This window comes from Haliaeetus albicilla, chromosome 13 (assembly GCF_947461875.1).
Source record: "Haliaeetus albicilla chromosome 13, bHalAlb1.1, whole genome shotgun sequence".
Taxonomy (NCBI): Eukaryota; Metazoa; Chordata; class Aves; order Accipitriformes; family Accipitridae; genus Haliaeetus; species Haliaeetus albicilla.
The window spans coordinates 30949257-30969102 of NC_091495.1; the positions used below are offsets into that span (position 1 = coordinate 30949257).

General features: G+C 36.8%; 1 protein-coding gene across 11 annotated transcripts in view; it reads right to left on the reverse strand.

Moving 5' to 3' along the window:
* RYR2 (ryanodine receptor 2) overlaps positions 1–19846 on the reverse strand; it is a 456061-nt gene that overhangs the window by 99272 nt on the left and 336943 nt on the right. For 7 of the 11 annotated variants that reach the window (XM_069800669.1, XM_069800667.1, XM_069800672.1 and 4 more), the window contains 7 exons: positions 18910–19036; positions 15585–15700; positions 13989–14053; positions 11808–11929; positions 8519–8568; positions 3355–3415; positions 1412–1650 (listed from right to left, as the gene is read on the reverse strand). In XM_069800669.1, coding sequence (XP_069656770.1) covers positions 1412–1650; positions 3355–3415; positions 8519–8568; positions 11808–11929; positions 13989–14053; positions 15585–15700; positions 18910–19036 — 780 coding nt within the window. The remainder of the gene's footprint in view (positions 1–1411; positions 1651–3354; positions 3416–8518; positions 8569–11807; positions 11930–13988; positions 14054–15584; positions 15701–18909; positions 19037–19846) is intronic. The other 4 variants (XM_069800675.1, XM_069800673.1, XM_069800671.1 and 1 more) reach the window with 1 other exon arrangement.

Below are 19846 nucleotides of genomic sequence, written 5' to 3' on the forward strand. Positions count from 1 at the left end.
GGATAAAACTTAATGGGTTGGGAGAGCCTACAAGATAGTGCATCCAAGCTACATAGCCTGGCTACCGTGATTTTAGTTTGGGTCATCTTGGAGTTAAGTATTTTTACTTAGTAAGAGTACCCTCAGGTATACTGACCCACCTTTGTACATGGATCACACCATGGAGTACTCTGTACATGGAGTAATACTCTTAGGTACAAGTACCAGGTCAAGTGCTTGTCATCAGAGTAGTACAAATAAAATAATCTTATTCTTAACAAGATGTAAAGAGAAGTTGTGTGTAAGAAAAATTAGCCTTTCCAACTATGCTCTAGACAAAATAAGCAGGCACAATTTAAATTAATTATTCTTTCTCAGTTTATGAATTCTAAATTGTGTGCTTGACACCAGTGTGATGTATTTAGAATAGCTGATTAAGAATACCAACTATAAGTGATAAAGTATCAAAGGCTAATTATTAAGTTCCAAAGCATGGAATAACAGAGATCAAAAATTATACAAGTCATGAACTTGTTGATGTCTGAAAAAGTGGTTTATGATGAACAAGTGATGTATGTGAACCCCACAGATGACTTTTTCTGGATACTGTCACAGTCTCCTGAATTTTACAGACATAATTTAATGAGAAAAGTAGATGTTTACATCTCATCGCATTCAAATCCATCAATACAACTCCAAATTTTCAAAAGCAGTTCTCTTAATGATATTTCAAATAATACTTTTGCAGATTCTAAAAACAGAAAAAATATAATTTGATATTCTTTTCTTCCAGGTCCTTCTCTCAGTTATTTCCATAACTGAGTTAACTATACAGAGCAGAATTGCCTCCTTTAGTGCAGTCTGGACAGCCGAATTCCTGTGGAGCTGGGTTTGGGAAAATAAAGGACACCGAATCTGCCATAATCAGAATCTCTACAGAAATCTCATATACAGTCTCATACACATTCCCTTCTCCAGTGCCTGAATTCTTCAGGAGCTCCTTCCACTGTTCCTTAGTATGCACCCACCCAAACTCCCCGTGAACTGATACCAAGTCGAAGTGCATGTATGATGGAATAACATAATTCTCATAGTATAACCTCATTTACAGACAGAGCAACAACAAATTAACTTATACAAAGTAACTTTTCACATAAGAAGAAGTCACAGTACATCTATGGTAAAGTTACAAACAAAATTGAGCCTTCTGACTGTCTAATCACAGCAACGTCTGCTTTAATATTTAAACAAAGTCGACTAAAACCTGCAGACTGTTCTAGGTCGATTACAGCAAATGTTTGATTAAATCAATGACAAGTTTGTCAAAATTACATAGGATTTGTCCTTTTCTAATAGAACAGAGAGTCTAGTAATGCTTACTATGTGTCACTACAGTTATTTTAGTGGCATGGCACTTCTAAATAATACATACATATCAAATCTTCCCCAAACTGGTGCTGTCCAATATGCTCAAATAATGAAGATAGCACTGGCAGGAGAGCAACTGTGGTATAATTAATGATTTGTGTAACTCCCTTTGGCTGGTTTCTGCTGTGTGTAAACTGGCCTTGCTTAAGATTTTCCATTGTTTTCTCCAGATCCTCAGCAGCATTGTCCAAAAATGCTCTCAATGCCATCTTAACAGATTCCAGACCAGTTTTCATCACAGTCCTGTATATAGCATACAACAAGAATGAAAAAGAATATTCTATTAGACAAGTGTGGAATAAAGACTAGTCTTGGCTTATATGAAATAGGTAATAAAGATCTGAAGAAAAATCTTTCATCTTTTGATATTGTAAAATCTTCTCACAGCAGAACAACCTACTGAAAAAAAAGTTTCATAGGTATCCTGCAGAACACAAGGATACTGCAGAACACAAGGATATTTTACCTAGTTTCCCATTAAGAAAATAATTTATAAGTTTAAAAGGACTTTGAAGTGATTCATTTGCCTTCAGAAGCAAAAAATCCCATCTAACAAAAAAGAATGAGTAAGTCTGCAATTTATGACTCTAGGAAGAGAAGAACTCTCTCAAGCTAGAACTCAGAAAGTCTTCCCAACCATGACAGTCATATTTCTGTCTCCAGAATAAGGGCATCAGAAAGGAACAAGTGAAAACAACCAAATCTGTTTAAAATTAAATAAATAAATGCATTGATTACAGAACTCTAACAGCATAATCAGTTCGGTAATGATATAATCCCGGAGAATTATTACCTTATTTGTTTTAACTAGCTCAATTACAGAGAACCTTTGTTTAACAAAAGTTTCCATTTAGGCATGCGTGAAATAAATCCAGGTGAAATTCTTTTGTACATTGAGCAACAGTCCAGGTTTTTTGTTTGTTTGTTTGTTTGTTTTGCAGAGTGAATATATACAGTTTCAATGGTAATATTTTCAAACTTTCATGTAACCTCCATGAATCCCTTAATCCCCATCTGGAGCTATTTTTACATTTCTACCAAGAGCTGAATTGGTGATCTCCATCTGTATTCCATCTGTATGATTGCATAGAGCATGGACAATTTATAACAAAAACCCAAGATATTGCAACCTAAAGGATTACCATGCAACAGCTGAGCCGTATTAATGACCATGATCATGACTCTACCCCATAGCAAATGGAAAGTAAAATTTGTTCATTTAAGCCACTGCGAAGATACTAAGAAAAAGATCTATCTGCATGTAACCCAGTCAATTCTTTGACAGTAAATGCAAAGTGAAAAAAGTTCTTAAATTACCATGGAGGTAGCTTAAACTATCATGTTTTGTTCCACAACTGCAAAGATCTAAAAGTCAGCTATCAGCACAGTTAGTTGACTATACAGTTAATGAAAAGCAACATGTTACCCTCCAATATTTCAAGACTGTCTCATCCATAAACCTCACAATGGCTCAAGCAGCGAAATTTAACTTAAAAGTGCCACTGAATTCGATGTAAAGGGGTTTTTTTTGTTCAAATTAGAATCTGAATTAACTTTGCAACAAAGACGCACTGTGAGACAGATAAACTGTACCCCATGCGCATTTAAGTCCTGAATTTTTTCATTAAACAGTGTAAGCAAAAGAATAAAATATTTCTAATGTTATTGTGGTTTTGGGATGGTCACTTGATTAAAACCAGATGAACTAACAGCCAGCAGTTCCTGGACACCGTTGATCTGAAGCTGAAAGTGTAACCTACAAATATTGTCCTGCCAAACCCTAGTAACTAACTAGTAATTAACCTACTTTGCAATGGGAATTCTTTTTAGTACTATAGCTTCTTGAGTTTTGAAATTCTGTAGCCTTACACAGGTAGCCCAAACCTGACTGCACATTATCTTCTTCAGTGATTTTCTTCGTACTTTAGAAAATATATTCAGTATTACCTTGCATCCAAGGTCTGGCCCAGTATGTGAAGACAGTTGACTATTGATGTTGCATCATTTCCTAAACAGGGAGGAAAATTATCCACCAATTAAGCTGAGCATACTGTATAGCATACCTACACTCTGCTAACTGTATGTCTGGTTTTAATGAAAGGTAAATGACATAGCAGAAGAGCAACTGAACCTCTGCATAATTTTAACATTCAAGTTAAAAAACATGCAGTTTGTTGTCTTAGCCTTGTTTACACAAATGCAGTAACTAGAGGCAGTAAAGCATCTCTCATCAAATAGCTGAGGCAGTCAAGATGGAAGCACTTAAATGTGGGGTTAATTAGAGCTGCAGTGTATTGTCTGGTTTTCATTTAAGTTTTATAAATTTTACTTTAATTGATTCAAGTTTATCTGAACATTTATCTTCCCCCTCTCAGTAACAAAAAGCTGTTAACTTTCGCAAGTTGCTATTGCAGGAAGAGAACATTTCTATAAAATGTCACCAAAAAGGTTAGTTCCCTGGTGTTACCAATAGGCTGCAGCCAGTTATAGCAGGATCAGGTGTGGCCCACATGAGAAACAGTCTCTGACGTAATATGCATCTCTCATAATCAATTTTTTTTTCACACTTATGTACATAAAAAGAGAACTTACACACAACATGCCTTGTATGCATATTTACATTCCAAGATGTTGCCATGTACAAGCCACCTCTAAGTTCACTTTTTAAATCCAGGACAGATTTAGGCTACACAAACTTGACCCACATCTTACTTAATATATATTTTTTTTTTTTTTTTAAATCTGCAAAAATGAAAATACCTTTTCTTGCTTCTCTACATATTTAAAGTTTCTCAAAAAAAAAAACCAAACCAAATTGAATGTTTAAGATAAATTTCTGAAAATACTGTCATCTTCATACAGTGTACTATACTTTCTCAGCAGTGGTTATTTCACTTAAAAATATAGGCAAAGATACAAGTAAAATTAGTAAGTGTTTCAGTGAAATAGAGATTTTAAAAGACAAATTGCAAGGAAGGAGTGGGAGGTTTATGGCAGCACTGAGAATGTTATTCTGTGCTATCGAATTAGGAGGTATTGTTGTGGTGTTCATCCACAGTAGATTAAACAAACCTGAACCACAGCTTCCACAGCTGCCCCTAGCCAGGCAGCCCCACCCTCTTTGCACTGGCACGGGTGGTCATGCAATGATATAGTGAGCAGATGAGAAAGCTGAGGTGGCCTAAAAAAATCCTACCAAAAAAAACACCCCAAAAGATTAAGTTTTTTGTCAGCTCCTATTTTTTTTCCTTAGTATTTCACTGCTCTGGTGATATGAATGCCAGTGCTGATGAAGAAGAGAGTGCAAGACTGTGCTAATGACAGCAGGGATGGAGCAAAGTACCCAAAGCAACCCAGATTTAGATGTGGATTACACTGTCATGAAATAGTATCTTAACATTCATCGTGCCAATGTGCATACGCTGCATGCTACAGTGCAGTATAGAGATGCTCACTCCAGTTCCCTGAAAATTTACATTGGCAATTTATTTTACCATGTACACACATTTCAAGAGCCATATATTTATCAGGAATCAGGTACTTCGTATGCTGCAACCAGATGGAAGGGTCAGAAATGCATCTAGTTATTCTGAAAACCAGACAAGTTTTAGGCATATCCCTGTAGCAGATACTGCAGTGTGGTTGGTTCCACAGACTGGGATATCAGAGCAGAATTCAGTGACCATAGTAAATGCAGTCCCCTTCATTCTAAACTGATTGACATACTAGAGTTTATACATGTAGCACCAAAAACAGACTTTCAAAATTTTCATGAAACTTCTTTTCTGGAATGTCTGCTTCTGGCAGGATTTGTTACAGAATCTTAGAAAATGCAATTTGCTATGAAAGACAGGTTTAGGTTCAGTGGAAATTCTGTGTCTTGCTTTTGTTCAATATAATGAATTTAGTTTTCACTGTGTTTCTAAAGCAAAAATGCACAAAACACAGTATTTTTTAATATTTTACCTGAAAATGCCACGGTTAAAACTCAAAAAAAAATCCTTTTAAATTGAGCATTTCAAGGACCAGTTTGCTTCCAACCTGAGGTCAGAAGTCAATTTCAGAAGGCCATCTTTTTTTTAAACTGAGTTATGAAACCTAAAATGAGGGGGTTTCTAATGAAACTAGTTTTATTACTATTGCCAATATTTCACAGTGTATATATATACACCTTTATTAAATTAAAAATATTCTTTTTTTATTAATTAAAAATGTTCTTGGTTTTCAGAAGTCTGAAAACTAGATACAGAACACTGATGTAGCGCACAAAATGGATGTGCAGTATATAAAATTCCGTTCCATCATGAAGGGGGAGCAGGTGATAAATACAACTCAATAGGATAAAAACTGAAACAAGAGCTGTTCTTTAAAGGAACTCTTCACACAACTCAAAACAACAGAGGCTGGACATACGCAAATACTAAACCACATGAGTTCAAGAGGTGTTAAAGCTAAAATTATCCCAGGAGCTAGTATAAATACTAGGTTGATGGTTGGGTCACCGTTCAGCATGTATTACAAATGCAGCTGTTCCCATGAACTGCACAACTGAGTTTCTTTAATAATCTGAGGTGCAGCCCTACATATTTTAGAAAGCTGTATTATTATATCAGGAGGGAAGAACTGTTGCTATATTGCAAAAGTGCTATGGATATCGATTCCAGGATGCCTCACTGGAAGGACACTTATAAATTCAGGATGTCATTAGGCAGAGAAAGCCTTCTGTTTCTTTTTAAGAACCCTGCTGATTAATTTCATTAAGTTCCCAAAAAAGAGTGAGCAAAACCAGGCCTTTCTTATCTGATGTCTTACCCAGCTAATTTTTGTTTCAGATTACATGGGTCTCTATTACCAATATGAAGATTTTTTTTAAAAATTACTTACATGCTTACATCAAAAGAATGCCTTACTGGAGATTTAAACAATTTTAAAAAAATGAATCAAACTAGTCATATAAATTTGGTTTTTAAATTGAGAAAATATATATTCAGATGCTCAAGTTGCCAAAATTATTCACTAAAAACTTTCAAATTCAGCCCACTAATAATAATGAAAGAAAATCAGTCCAGTCTTACTGATGTACAGCTACAGCTCTCAAACGTAAATTGCTGGGGTCAAAATCTACTTTCACAGTGTAAAGAAATAATAATTCCATGCTGAATTACAATTCCATAATCCCAATGACACTCTTAGATATCAAATGCAATTAACTGTTTAAGTTCACTCTGGAAGACTTGAATGCTTAATTTCCCATTTTATTAAGACTTCTATATACAGTTTAAGCTACATGACTTTTACTAATGTCTTTCATACATGTAGCTGTATCTTCAGAAGTACCATTCAAATTCACAATAATATAAAACACCTACATAGCAAAACTATATAGCATTTTGCTATTTGTTATAGCAAGCTCCCCACTATCCATAAAGGTTGTTATCAAGCAACTCTTGCTTATTCAAGATGTCTCCAAAACACACAAATAACTTTCTAGGCCCCAGCTGTGGTCAGAGGCTGTCCTCAGGAGCATTTTCCCCTCTTCTACACAGGGCTTGTATTTGCTGAAGTAAGTGTAATTCTTTTGATCAGGTTTTCTAACATGATGTAATTCATTGTCAAGGTAAGACAAACTGTAAGGTGATTTTGACTTAATAGGTCCACAGTAAACAACCGTGCTCCAGAGTCTTACAGTGACCTTGTCATAACTCATGGAAAAACTACAGTACAATTCTGTGTTGGCATAAAGATTTTGTATTCTGTTAGTTACTGCACACTAGGAAAAGAGTTAAAAAACAAACTGTAGCCATAGTGAATACTCATCTGGTTCCATCTGACTTATCTCCTTCTACCACTTGAACCCAGCCAAATAACAGGAAATAAGCAAGCTGAGATGTGGAATGGAAAAGACCTTTTCTTTAGTACTGAAGAAAGCTACATTGACTTAGATTTTTAACTTCAACTGTTACTCATTTTAGAAAAAAAGGCAGAAAAACAAATTCACACAATAAAGATTTGCAAAATTTTAATAATATACCTGAGCTAGTTCATTCTTTGAAGAAACAACCTAGCGTATAAAACAGAGCTTATGTGTACGTTTGTGACTTACTCCACCCTTCAGAAAAAGCTGCAACAATGCCACACAGCTGCAGAAATAACTCCATTCCTCCTATGATCTTTTGGCTTTACAGGTAAATCCACCCAGCTCATCCCAAAACATATTTAAAGCAATATCCCAAAATAACTTCCCATCTTTCTTCTCAGTTTAATGGTTTTCATAATGGTCTGTAAGCTTTTTAAACACCACACTGCTGCAGCAAGTGAGTTCCCTCCCTTCAAATTGAATGAAATACGTAGGAATTGAGTTAGATGCATGTTATCCTAGTCAAATTCTAATTTGCTAGATGATTACCCAATTCGGTATGTTTATGGATGCTGAAGTTTGCAATGCACCCATCATAGAAGCTACATATGCATAGTATGTACTATTTCAACTATCCTATCATCATGGCATAAGAAAAAATTGCAGAGTAAATGACTGTGCCACACATTGCATATAATGTATACACTTGATACAGGCTTCAAATTGACTTCAATTAAGTGATTTTCACATGGCATAAGACAAACACCAAGCTCCTCCTAGATTCACATAATACCAGAAAGATAGTACACATGCGTATGTGGAGTCAAGCACACCTGGGAATATTTAAGAATTCCACAGAGCATAACTAAGCATTTCAGCCCACTGCACATTTTCCTTAATAACTTTCCAATACAAATGTGCAGTTCTGATGCTCTGTTTTTCCCGAACGATTTAGAATAAAGTAACAAATTTGTAATTATAAATAACTCAGCAAAATTCTTTGGTAGGATAATGAAATCCAGATATTAGTTTAGACACACAGAAAACTAAACAAAAAACCCCGAACTGGTAACTACAAAAGCTTCTTATTCCATCTAATAAATTCTGTGATCTACCAGCCTAAACAATTAGTGGTCTGTGAAGACCATGCATCTCAGCCATGCAGCATGCAACAAAGCAGCACGTAACACAATGCAAAAATGGCAAAGAAAACCAAGTGATGGCCATGCTAGTATTTGTCAAGGGTCTCCTTACCAAACAGTGAAATCCTATGCCTGACAAGAACTCCAAGTTTGCAGAACAGGCTGAAGACAAAAGAAAAATAAAAGATAAAAGAGAAGAGAAGGGAAAAGGAAAAAATGGGGGGGGGGGGGGGCAGGGAGAAGAAAGAAAAAATAACAGCTGATATATGAGCAGGAAAAGCAACATGATGTCACGCAGAAAGAATCAATTATCTGAGCAGAATGTGGGACAGAGTACTAAAGAAAGAGTTCTCAAGTGCATATCCTTACAAACATGGTTAAATAAGCACATATTGTAATTAAAGAAACAAAAAAAAAATTAAAAGCAAAGCTAATTAATATAAAAGCGTCCTATATGATAACCCACAAGGAAATAATCATCAAAGCTTTAAGAAGTAAAATGTGGTCAGTGTGCTATTCAGGATACCACTGACAATTTGAAAACAAAAGGTAAGGAAATCAGATTAATTGAAGTGTTTGATGGCAAATGTTTAACTAGTCCAATTTGGATCTTGTCATCTTGAACACAGTAAGAATTTCTTTTCAAATACATTGCTTCTTAAACACACTTAATATGAGAAATAGCCTCTTACATGGTTAAAAACCAACAGAAATGGATATGATCAATGATTTCACTTCACTTGTTTGAATTACTTCCTGTGCTGATGAGCAGCGCCCCATTCAGAACAATGAAGAACAAAGTTTTGTGTTAATTCATAGAAGCAGGAGCATACTGCCCTACGCAAATTGATGTGGCCTCCAGATTTGCTAGGAGTTAACTCAATCTTCATGATCCAGTTTTGTCTGAGAATTTTCTCCAAGAGCAACAGCAATTTTGGTATTATTTTTTCTGCTGCAAAAACCCTCATCTGCTATAAATGACATGAATAATATCATGTCATTTTATTAAGCTGTTTAATTATTAGGCACACAGGCTAGTTATCAACCTCTGATTTAAAAGCAAGAGACACCATAAGCATGTCTGCACAGTTTATGGATGAGATCTGAACATGTTGTTCCATTGACAGACAAGAGCATGGTGCCAAATGGAAACATTTATGTCCAGAATCAGAGCAGCCAGGTTAATGTGGTGTTGAATCCAGCTAACTAGCCAGTGCACAGTGACCCACTATAGCAACAGCAACTGCTCTGTTTTAGAAATGAGTCTGGTTGGTGCATGTTCGGGGATCTCTGTTCACTTTTTATTCCATGAGGCAGATGTATGCTACATATTCTTTTATGAGAATCCTCGTTCACTCAGTCCAACAGGAAAAGCTGTACAGAAGCATGTTAGCATCATATAACTCTTGTGTCCATTCTAACAAAGACATTAAATAGCTCACAATCTATCTTATCTTCTAACATACAAATGTTACTCAACCGACTGTAGCATTCAGCAGATGCTATGTTTTCACAAAGTCAGACTGAACCTATTATCTCCAGTGTAATTAGTTTAGGTTAAATAAGTGAATAAATAAATATGTCCAAATGGCCAGTACTTAAGAATGATGTCCAGAACTGACTTTATACAACTGCAGTAGTACAAGGACTTCTAAGATGGTCTAATGGATGAAAAATGCAAAAAGCCCAATCCTGACGAGGCTGGTTACAAATAAAATGGAATATAATGCCATCATATTTCAGGAAGAGGTCTGACCCCTATTTGCCCGCAAAATAGATCTGGATTTAATGTATTTGCTGAACACAGAATGGTTATTGCACTTGTTAACACTGTCACTGCATTATCAATACCCCAAATTATACTCTTCCATAGCTTAACGAATGCAAGCTTATCTTCATTGGAAAAAGAAAGCAGCCAGAAACTGCCCTTAGCTTGAAGAAAATCTTACATATGAGTTGCACTCAAACAAATCTAAAGGGAAAATTCAACAGAAAATCCAAACTTCAGCCTTGGCAAACTCCCTGTAATACTGGGGGGCAGGGGGAACCAACACACAAAAATGTTGGGAATCTATTAAAATGGCCCAAAACAACCTTTCAGGAAATGGGTCATATAAGGTAGCTTCTATAATCTTTGTGTCTTGATAATTAAGAAATAAACTGCTCAATAGCACTGGTTATAGCTATCATACATCCAAGGTTTGCTTGCACGTGTTTTCTTCTCTTTGGCTGACACCTCTGGATGGCAGGTAACTCAAGTATGGCAGCAGCTCTGATCCTTTTGCTGGGCTACATGTTCAGGAATCTCACACAGCTAGACAGCATTATGCACAGAAGTCCTGAATCTAAGCAGCAGATATGCTGATATAGTCACATTTGACATATTCCAGAAGCATGGGGTTCATTGGAATGACTTAACAACTGTGAAAATATTGTAATCCAGGACATTACAGAGAGAAAACCAGCAGCTCATAAAGTGGAAAATTATCTAGATGCATGCATTTTGATAGAGGTTTTTAATTCTTTGAAGGATGTCATTCAGCCAAGCTGCCAGATCAAGTTAGTCCATGAGATGACACAGGGTCAAGACAGCTGTTACTTACTTATGCTTAGTATTGTTGCTAGAAACTTCACTCAGTATTCACACAATCTTGCAAACCCCGCATGTCTGTATGACCATCAATTGGCTGTCAGCCTCAAAGAACAGCAAGTCAGTTTTGCATGGTTCAGTACCCAGAAACAGCCAAGAAGGCAACCATGATACCTGTACATTAAAGGTATGCAGTAGGTCCTGTGTGAAGCTTGTAGTCTGCTTTACTAAATGGGAAATACGGGTTTCAATTCAATCAGAAGTGAAATTAAGTGAAAACTTATCTTAGAGGATCAAGTGGATATTTCTGTCATATTACTAAAGTTATTACTATTTAGAAAACCAAAAAGCAGAAAGAATACAACTCTCTCATTTTTACTTTTTATGGTGGACAGTAATAATGATACTTACTGAAACTCAGTTATAAATAAGTCTGGCTTTTAAATCTACCACAAAATTATGAAAGAATAATGATTTCAGTATATACATATTTCCAACCGTGAAAACTGATACACAATTGTATAGCCTGTGCCAGAGACTGTGCAACTGATGTATTGTCACACATAATGCTAAATTTAAATTCCCTGCATGCTAAAATCATCACCGCTACCTTTAAAACAGCATATAATCATAACTCTGTACTCCTCTTTTCATTTCATACAATGAATTTTCCTAACAGGAAAAGAAAGTGAAAAAAGTTTAATTTGCATGTTCATTAAAATATTTCTCTTCTCACTTCCCCACAATCAACTGCTGCTGTTTAAAGAAAACCACACATATGCACATACATTAATATTATTTTGAGTTTTACCTTGTCACCATTTCTTTCTCTTTATTAGAGGCATGGCCTCCACTGCTGAGAGGCCTACTTGCTGCAGATAAGAAATACAGGCGATGATTTTTAAAATACTGATCAATCAAAGGGAGCACAACCTGAAATCACATCAGAAAGAAGTGGTTACCTCAGGGCTTTCTTTACTATGTTCTGTATTACTTTTTGTAAGTCACAACTAAAGGCAGGAGATTTCAAATACGTTTTCTGTTTTAAAATCTCTATGTACTTTATTGTCTACTTCTCTTTGAATTTATTTCCTATTCAAGCAACTTAAAATGTCATCAGAAAAGGCAGCAGAAAATGTTTTAGATTACCTCGGGGACTTGATCTGTGGGTTTTTTTAGGAGGAGTACAAAGCAGAAAGTATAATTTCATTTTATCTCACAATTTAAGATTTTTCCTGTACCACATACCCAGACACAACTTTTGCTGTTCATGCCTTTTAAGGTAGGTTTAAGAAAAATTCACCTACAACTGTCAGCACACTAAAGGCACTTAATTCTAGATGCTATCAAATAAAACTCCCAAAACATTGTCATTCATTAAGGGCTTGTCCACAGAAGTTTTCCTGTTTACTTCATGTGGTGACCATTACTCAGTGCCCATTGCAGGTGTCAGCCAGGAGGACATCCAAAATAAACAGTTAATAAGAAAATCTGAAATTGCTTCCTTTTTTGAGCATGGTTCAAAAGAAGGTGGAATGCTAGCTTCTGAGTCAATGAACTCGGCAAATAGTACCACATGGAAGGACTTTAAGGTATCAAGATTACAATTTACTGCAATGATATCAGGGTCAGAAACTGCTGCAAACAGCTACCTTTGCTTCTTCACTAATGAATTCAAAAGGCACTTCAAATATGCAAACACCATACAAGCTTTTACGTGCGAAAGGCATAAGCAGATTTTCTTAATTTATAATGTTTAAAACCTCAACACAAAAAGGAGAATTGGTCTGACAGGAATCTCATGACTTTCACCAAGGGGAAGTGCAAAGTCCTGCACCTAGGGAGGAATAATCTCACCAGCTGGAAAGCAGCTTTGCAGAGAAAGACCAGGGGGGTTCAGTGGACAGCAAACTGACCATGAGCCAACAATGCACCCTCACTGCAAAGGCAGCCAACAGCATCTTGGGTTGCATTAGACAGAGTACTGTCAGCAGGCCCAGGGAGGTGATTCTTCCTCTCTACTCAGCACTGGTGAGGCCACATCTGAAGTGCTATGTCTAGTTCTGGGCTCCTCAGTAGAAGAGAAACATGGACAGACTGGAGAGAGAGTCCAGTGAAGGGCCACAGAGATGACGAAGGAACTAGAGGATCTTTCAAATGAGGAGGGATTGAGGGAGCTGGGACTCTTTAGCCTGGAGAAGAGAAGGCTCAGGGAGGATCTCATCAATGTGTATAAATATCTGATATGAGGGTGTAAAGATGGAGCCAGGCTCTTCGCAATGGTGCCCCATGACAGGACCAGAGGCAATGGGCACAAAGTGAAACACAGGAGGTTCCCTCTGACCATCGGGAAACACTTTTTTTACTGCGAGGGTGACTGAGCACTGGCACAGGCTTCCCAGAAAGACTGTGGAGTCTCCACCCTTGGAGATACTCAAAAGCTGTCTGGACATGGTCCTGGGCAACCAGCTCTAGGTGACCCTGCTTGAGCAGTGAAGTTAGACTAGATGACCTCCAGGCCCTTCCAACCTCAGCCATTCTGTGATTCCATGACAGAGACATCAGCATGGTTTTAAAACAAGGAAAGAAACAAGGAAGGTGACACTGACAGATACACAGCTGCGTTAATTCCAATAACTATTGTTCACATTTATCTGCCTGAAGACTGTAAAAGAGAACAATCATCAGAATTAGACTAAGCCAGTAAACAGAAAATGTAAGGAGGTTATGAATAGCATTATATGAGTAGTTGCATATCATGGAGCAGGGAAATAATGAGAATAAGAATATAGTCCTCTAATTTTTTTCACATCTGTACTTCATCCTACAGTATTTTCAAGCTATTTTTATTACTACTGTTTTTAATTAATAAAATAATGGATTTAACACAGAAAAGTGCAACTGTAACAACAATAATCATGTTCACTAACAAATACTTTCTCACTTCAACTACTTACTACGTGAACAAAGAATAAGCAAAGATATACTGTACTTTGGCAAAAAACTTGATTTCTTGCTCATATGGGAAGTGCTCTCCTTTGCCTCTGCTGCCACCATCTGCAGAGAGAAGAAAATTAAGCTTACTGTCATATATCCTAATTACAGTCTGCATTTTTCTTCGAAAGTGTACACTATAAACAAATAATACTGGTTGCCTTTAGATGCAGATTTAAGATACCACAAACAGTATACACACTAGTTAAAGTGGAGTTTTATGACTACCTCAAGAGAAAAGTTACAGTAAATAAAATGTATAAAGAATAACTATCCAAATCTTCATAAAAGCATAGACATCTCATAGTCCAAAGAGATATGGATATTTTTGTGAGATGAAAATCGGGTCCTATGTTCGTATTTTTCAGTTATCGGTGAGGATTTGGAAGCCTGAACTCAGATTCTAATGGAACACCTTTCTCCAGTTGTTCCCAGGAGAAACAGAATTACCAAATTTTTACTACTTACTTGCGGACTTTGTCTGAAGAACAAAATTAATGGTTAGAACTACCCAACTGAAATTAAAATTGCTTCACTTCCCCCATTACTATAAAAATCAAATACTCTTTACAGACATAATCTGGTACAGCTCCTGGACTATTTATCCTTTATTTATTATCTTCTTTTCACTAATCCATTGAGGGACATGAATGGTATTTGTTCCACCAGTGTTTCTAGTTTCAGTATTTATTCATTATAATTCTTGCAGTTATGCCAAATCTATATAATTAAGTAGAATGAAGCCATGATAAACAGGCATTAGCAGAAGTAACCCAATGAGTTATCAAGGCCAGACTCTTGCTACTGTAAGTAACCATAGCATAAAATAATTCATAAATTTTATAATTTCTACTTTAAAACTAGATAGGCTTTTGGATGAGCATTGATTTATTCAAATTCCCCTGCTGTTCCTGCCATTAATACGGTCAGTTGCAGCACCTGTGCCTAGACATGAGGCACGGTATATGTTATGTGGCCTTGCAACTCCCATGGTCACACAGAAGCTGCATCTGGCCAGGTTTTTTGGCTTTTCTTGCTCAGGTAAGAAGCTGAATTGGGTTACCAAACTTTTATTTTTTTTATCTTTAACAAAAGCGGAACAAGTTAAATCCTTTTGTTCATAACACTGTTGAGAAAGCACATTCTGGTTGTTTGTCAAAGAACATTCCTGTTGTGGGAGTTTTTTAAAGAGGTTTCTCTACTTCCTCCTCCAGAGAAAATTTCAGAATGGTACAAATGACTGGTTTAATTTGCTCAGTGAAAAAGGGATTACCTGTGAATAGTAAATATTAATGTACACATGTGAGAGATTATCAATTTGCGCATAAATACAAGGAAGCAGCTAGTTTTCTTTTTCAAAGAACGAAAGTCATTATAAATTTTGGCTGAACAGTTTTCATCTGATAAACGGAAATGGGAAACTGGAATGAACATGGAAACTACATAACTTTCTAAAATTCATCATTATCTTCAACTACAGGAAACTAGAGGGAATACTCCTAGTCCAAGAATGTGTCATTTTTTTGAAATTTTCTAGTTGTTCTTATAATATCAAACATCTTAGTTAATAACTCTTAAGAAAATAGTACTATACCAAACTCCAGAATGTACTGATGGGCTTCATCGACATATCTTATAAGTTGCTGAAGGAAACTGTAGGCAAAGCGTTTCTCAATGGAAGGCGTGTCCAATTCCAGGTCCTTAAGTCCTCTGTAAAAAGAAGCAAGTCAATTTTCACACATGCAGAAGGACTTGAAGCGGTCTTACCTCTCCATGCAGTCTGATGCCATTTTCTCTACTAATGATTAACTGCTTATTAACATAAGAATTGTTCTGTGTTTGAAGTAAACAGTACTCTTACGCTTATTTAGGTTTTGAGCAATTTGTTAAGATACAACTCAGATTTCCCAAACAGAAGGTTACAGAAAAATGAGACCAGTCAATCAGATTAATCCAGTACTGTGTTAATTTCTTTCCCTTACTTGTAAGGCATTACTGTCTTATATTTGCCTCCAGGGATTGACTCTTGGGTGAGAGAGTTTTGAAACTGCCAAAGTACTTAGATTTAAACAATCAAACCAGAAGTAAATCTCATCTCCCTCATCACGACTTTTCCCTGAAAGTCTGTTTGTAATGGAAGAACTTTGAATAGCTATGTAGCATTTGTGAAAAATCAGAGGAAAACCAAAACAAAGTGATGGAATTGCAGTTTATCTTTTCCAGTATGTTCCGTCATAGTTACTAGTCTGATATGAAAAAAGTGTCTTCTTTCAACAAGCATGAATCTGCAGAGTGGTTCCATGATGTGGGCTGATGTCTGCTAGCAACAAGTTGCCAATGACATAAGCCTTGATTCTGCAGGATCAGGACTTTAATGACGGCACATGAGGAAGCTATGCTTAACCAGCAACACAGTCAGTCACCCCACTGTCAGAGGCACCAAGCACGTTAGTACTCAGTTATTTCACAAGTTAAAAAAGTATACCTACTCAATGTAACTGCCTGTGTAGTGCATTTTTCTGCTTTAAATTAGAACATTGCTGATGGTAGGGTTCAGTTCCAGAAAAAGAGATTCTGGAACTAAAATAGGTTTGTCAGCTGGCACTTGTAAGGGTACAATAGTGTCTGCTTCATTAAGATTATCTGATCAAGGACCTTCTCAATGCTAAAGGGTTATAATAGGGAAGCCATAAACAAGAACACATAGAAACACTAACCTGGTAGACAAGGGATAAAAGGGACAATGCTGGAGACAAAAAGTCTCCAGTTACTAATTAATGGGTCATTAAGAAACTTCAGGCACAGCTTTGGAGAGGGCCACCTGGATTTTGCAACTCCTAAGAGGAGGGGACATGAAGAACATGAGGATTTGGAATATTCAAGGCAGGTCAGTGGCAGTACACAAACTACTGATGGAATGTGCAGGGAAGGAGGATCAAAGAAGAGCAAAGGGGAGAAAAGACAAAAAGGGGTATAAAAAGGGCAGTCACATGTAAACCCTCATCTGTCAATACCATTGTCTGACTGAGACCTGCTCCTCACCACTAGAGTCTGTCCTATCTTCTTACGAAATACTTTCTTAACTATCTTTTTGTTTAATCTCACTCACTATCCCATGTGTATGTGTGTGCTGCAAGGAATAAGTGCCAGCTACTGGCAAAACCAGTGTGAGTGGAAACTGAGCCAGCAACTGGAGTCAGCTTGGGGTGTAGGTGCCCCCCAGGCCTGTGGTGCCAGCAACAGGAGTGAATGAGGGGCTCAGCATCAGTAGCTGGAGAGGCCATAGCTTTTGGGAATGTCTCTATGGGTCCTACAGACTTTGAGCCCAGAGTGCCAGCTACTGCAGGGGACTGGCGTGAGTGGATTTAGTGCTAGCAATTGGAGTCAGACAGTGGCAGCGGGGTAAGGCAGCCCTCGTCTGTGGTGTCTGCAACTGTAGCAAGTGGGTGTCCCAGTTGCCAGCCACTGGGGTGGCAATGCTGTGTGTCCCAAAAAACAGCTAATGTGGGGAGGCAGTGTCAGTAAGGTGAGTGAGGGGCTCAGCGCCAGCAGCTGGAGTTGGACCATGGGTCACAGGCCATGTGCCTAAGTGCCACGTGCGTGTGTGCTGGTTTTGGCTGGGGGCAAGTGTTTGTATCGTCCCTAAGCCCGGCCTGCCTGAGGGTGCACTAGACCAGAATGGTCACTGTCAAATAAGAGACTGGAAAGAAATGTGTGCAAAGCATATGTGGCAGAAAGTCAAGTGGTAAGCAGACCAAAGAAAACCATGAATCAGATGGTTGTTTGTTAGACAGTGCAGTGGTCACGGGAGCAGCAGGTACATTGAGTTTAACTTGATAGAAAGACCTGCATTTGACTAGCACAGTTGGATGTAGATGTGGCAGGAACTATTTACTAGATGATGGGTGTGTCCAAGTTAATAATTATTTTACCATCCCTCTTAGCCTTCTACTCCTCCAAAAACCAAAAGCCACTTCTCGCTTGTGTTTAAGTTAGACAGAAATAGAAAGGATTAGTCAAAAAGGAACATGTAACCTTGAATACAGATGAGGTGTCTTTTGTCATTTTGACAGGGGATTAGAAAAGAAAACTTTGCTGACTGACATCCTTCTTTGCACATCCTACTCCACTGAAGGGAAGTAAATTGAATTACTCCAGCTATCCTTAAAGATTTTACCTAGAATTATTAGATTAGCTGTGGGACTTTATAAATGGACTGGATTTCGTATGATATAAAAGAAAGGAAGTAGGCAGATTTTAAGTAGACGTGCTAGGCTAATTAATTCACAATGATTAGTTAAATCCATCTCTGTGACTGTTTCATTCACTTACTAACATTCAAGTCCTACAAATCTCAGATATGCTTTCAGCCTTTCCTAGTGACTCACATTTCCTAAGCCATGCTGATGAGGCAGACAAGCCTCCAATTTAATTAAAATTTTACCCACGCTGCATTTAGCAGGTAAATATGTCATATTAAAACCAAAAGGAACTATGCATGTTATTCTGCAGAGAACAGCATGTATATGTACTGAATTAAGAAAGTTCTGTTGATTACTACATTTATTCACTATTATTACATTTACACTGTGGATAGTTAAAAAAAATTTAAAATCATCACTTTTCACTTTTAAAATATTTTAATAACAGTACAAATTGAGAGGAGAGGCAGAAGACACACAGACATTCTGGAGAACTCTGTTTGTGCATTCCAAAAACCCTGCTACTAACTCCGTAATCCATTTCTTCCTAACAATGTTCTATATGAAGGAGCTTGTCCTTACTCCCAGGTACTAAAACCTAAAAATAACCATAAATTTTTCTTTTAATAATAATAACAACAACAACAACAATAATAATAGAGGCTACTGAGGAGTATTAAAAACCTTCTGTGACACTAATAGTGAACAGAAAATTACCTGGAGACAACATATCCATTAATCTGTAGAAATTTCAGAATATCCTGTGCTTTTTCTCTGTCCTTGGCTTTTTCTTTGGCTGTGAGTGTATCATAAGGAACAAGAAGAGGATGGTTGCCTCCTCCTACTATGGAACATCAAGAGAATTAAAAAGCAGTTAGAGTTATCTGTTGACATGGTAAATCCCAACAGGTAAAAGCACCGTCATAATAATACATAGTACATTACAGTAAAATCTAGTAAATAAAAAAAAATGCACTTTTCTGTTTCTTTATGCAAACCTAAAAAATACTCAGATAGAAACTTTAGACGATGGTGTCAGAATTATGTTTGCAGCCACAACTGCTGCAAGTACAAGGTAAATATGTTGCATCTAAAGCAAAAACTCTTAAAGAAGAAAAAAGTGCTTAAGTGTTATGAACGTGTATTATAATTACAATTTCATTTAATACTGAAAGTATTTCAATAAATAACATCATTTCATAAGAAAACCAAGATATAAAAAATATATAAACTTATACAAACAGAGTCCTGCTTTTAAACATTCTGATGACAGCAAAAAGGGTTCGTGGAGTTTAGCAAGATATACGCGTATCTAAAAATGTATTAAAGTGATACAGTTCTACTTTACAGTAATAAATTAAAGACAGAAAATTAGAGTACATTATTCAAATGTGGTTCAGACAACTGTCCAATCTGATCAAAATAATGCTGCCAAAACAGAGAGGTAAACAGAATAAACTGCATTTGCATCGCTTACAAATAACTGATGTATTGATACCTGTCTGAATGCAGGTAGTTAATTAGGCAGAAAAATAAAGTTGCACTTATTAATATAAATATATGCATAAAAAGCAATATTCTTAGGATTTCACCTGATAAAATCACCATCATATAGCAGAACAGAATAAATTCCTATGATAATTGCTACAAAACC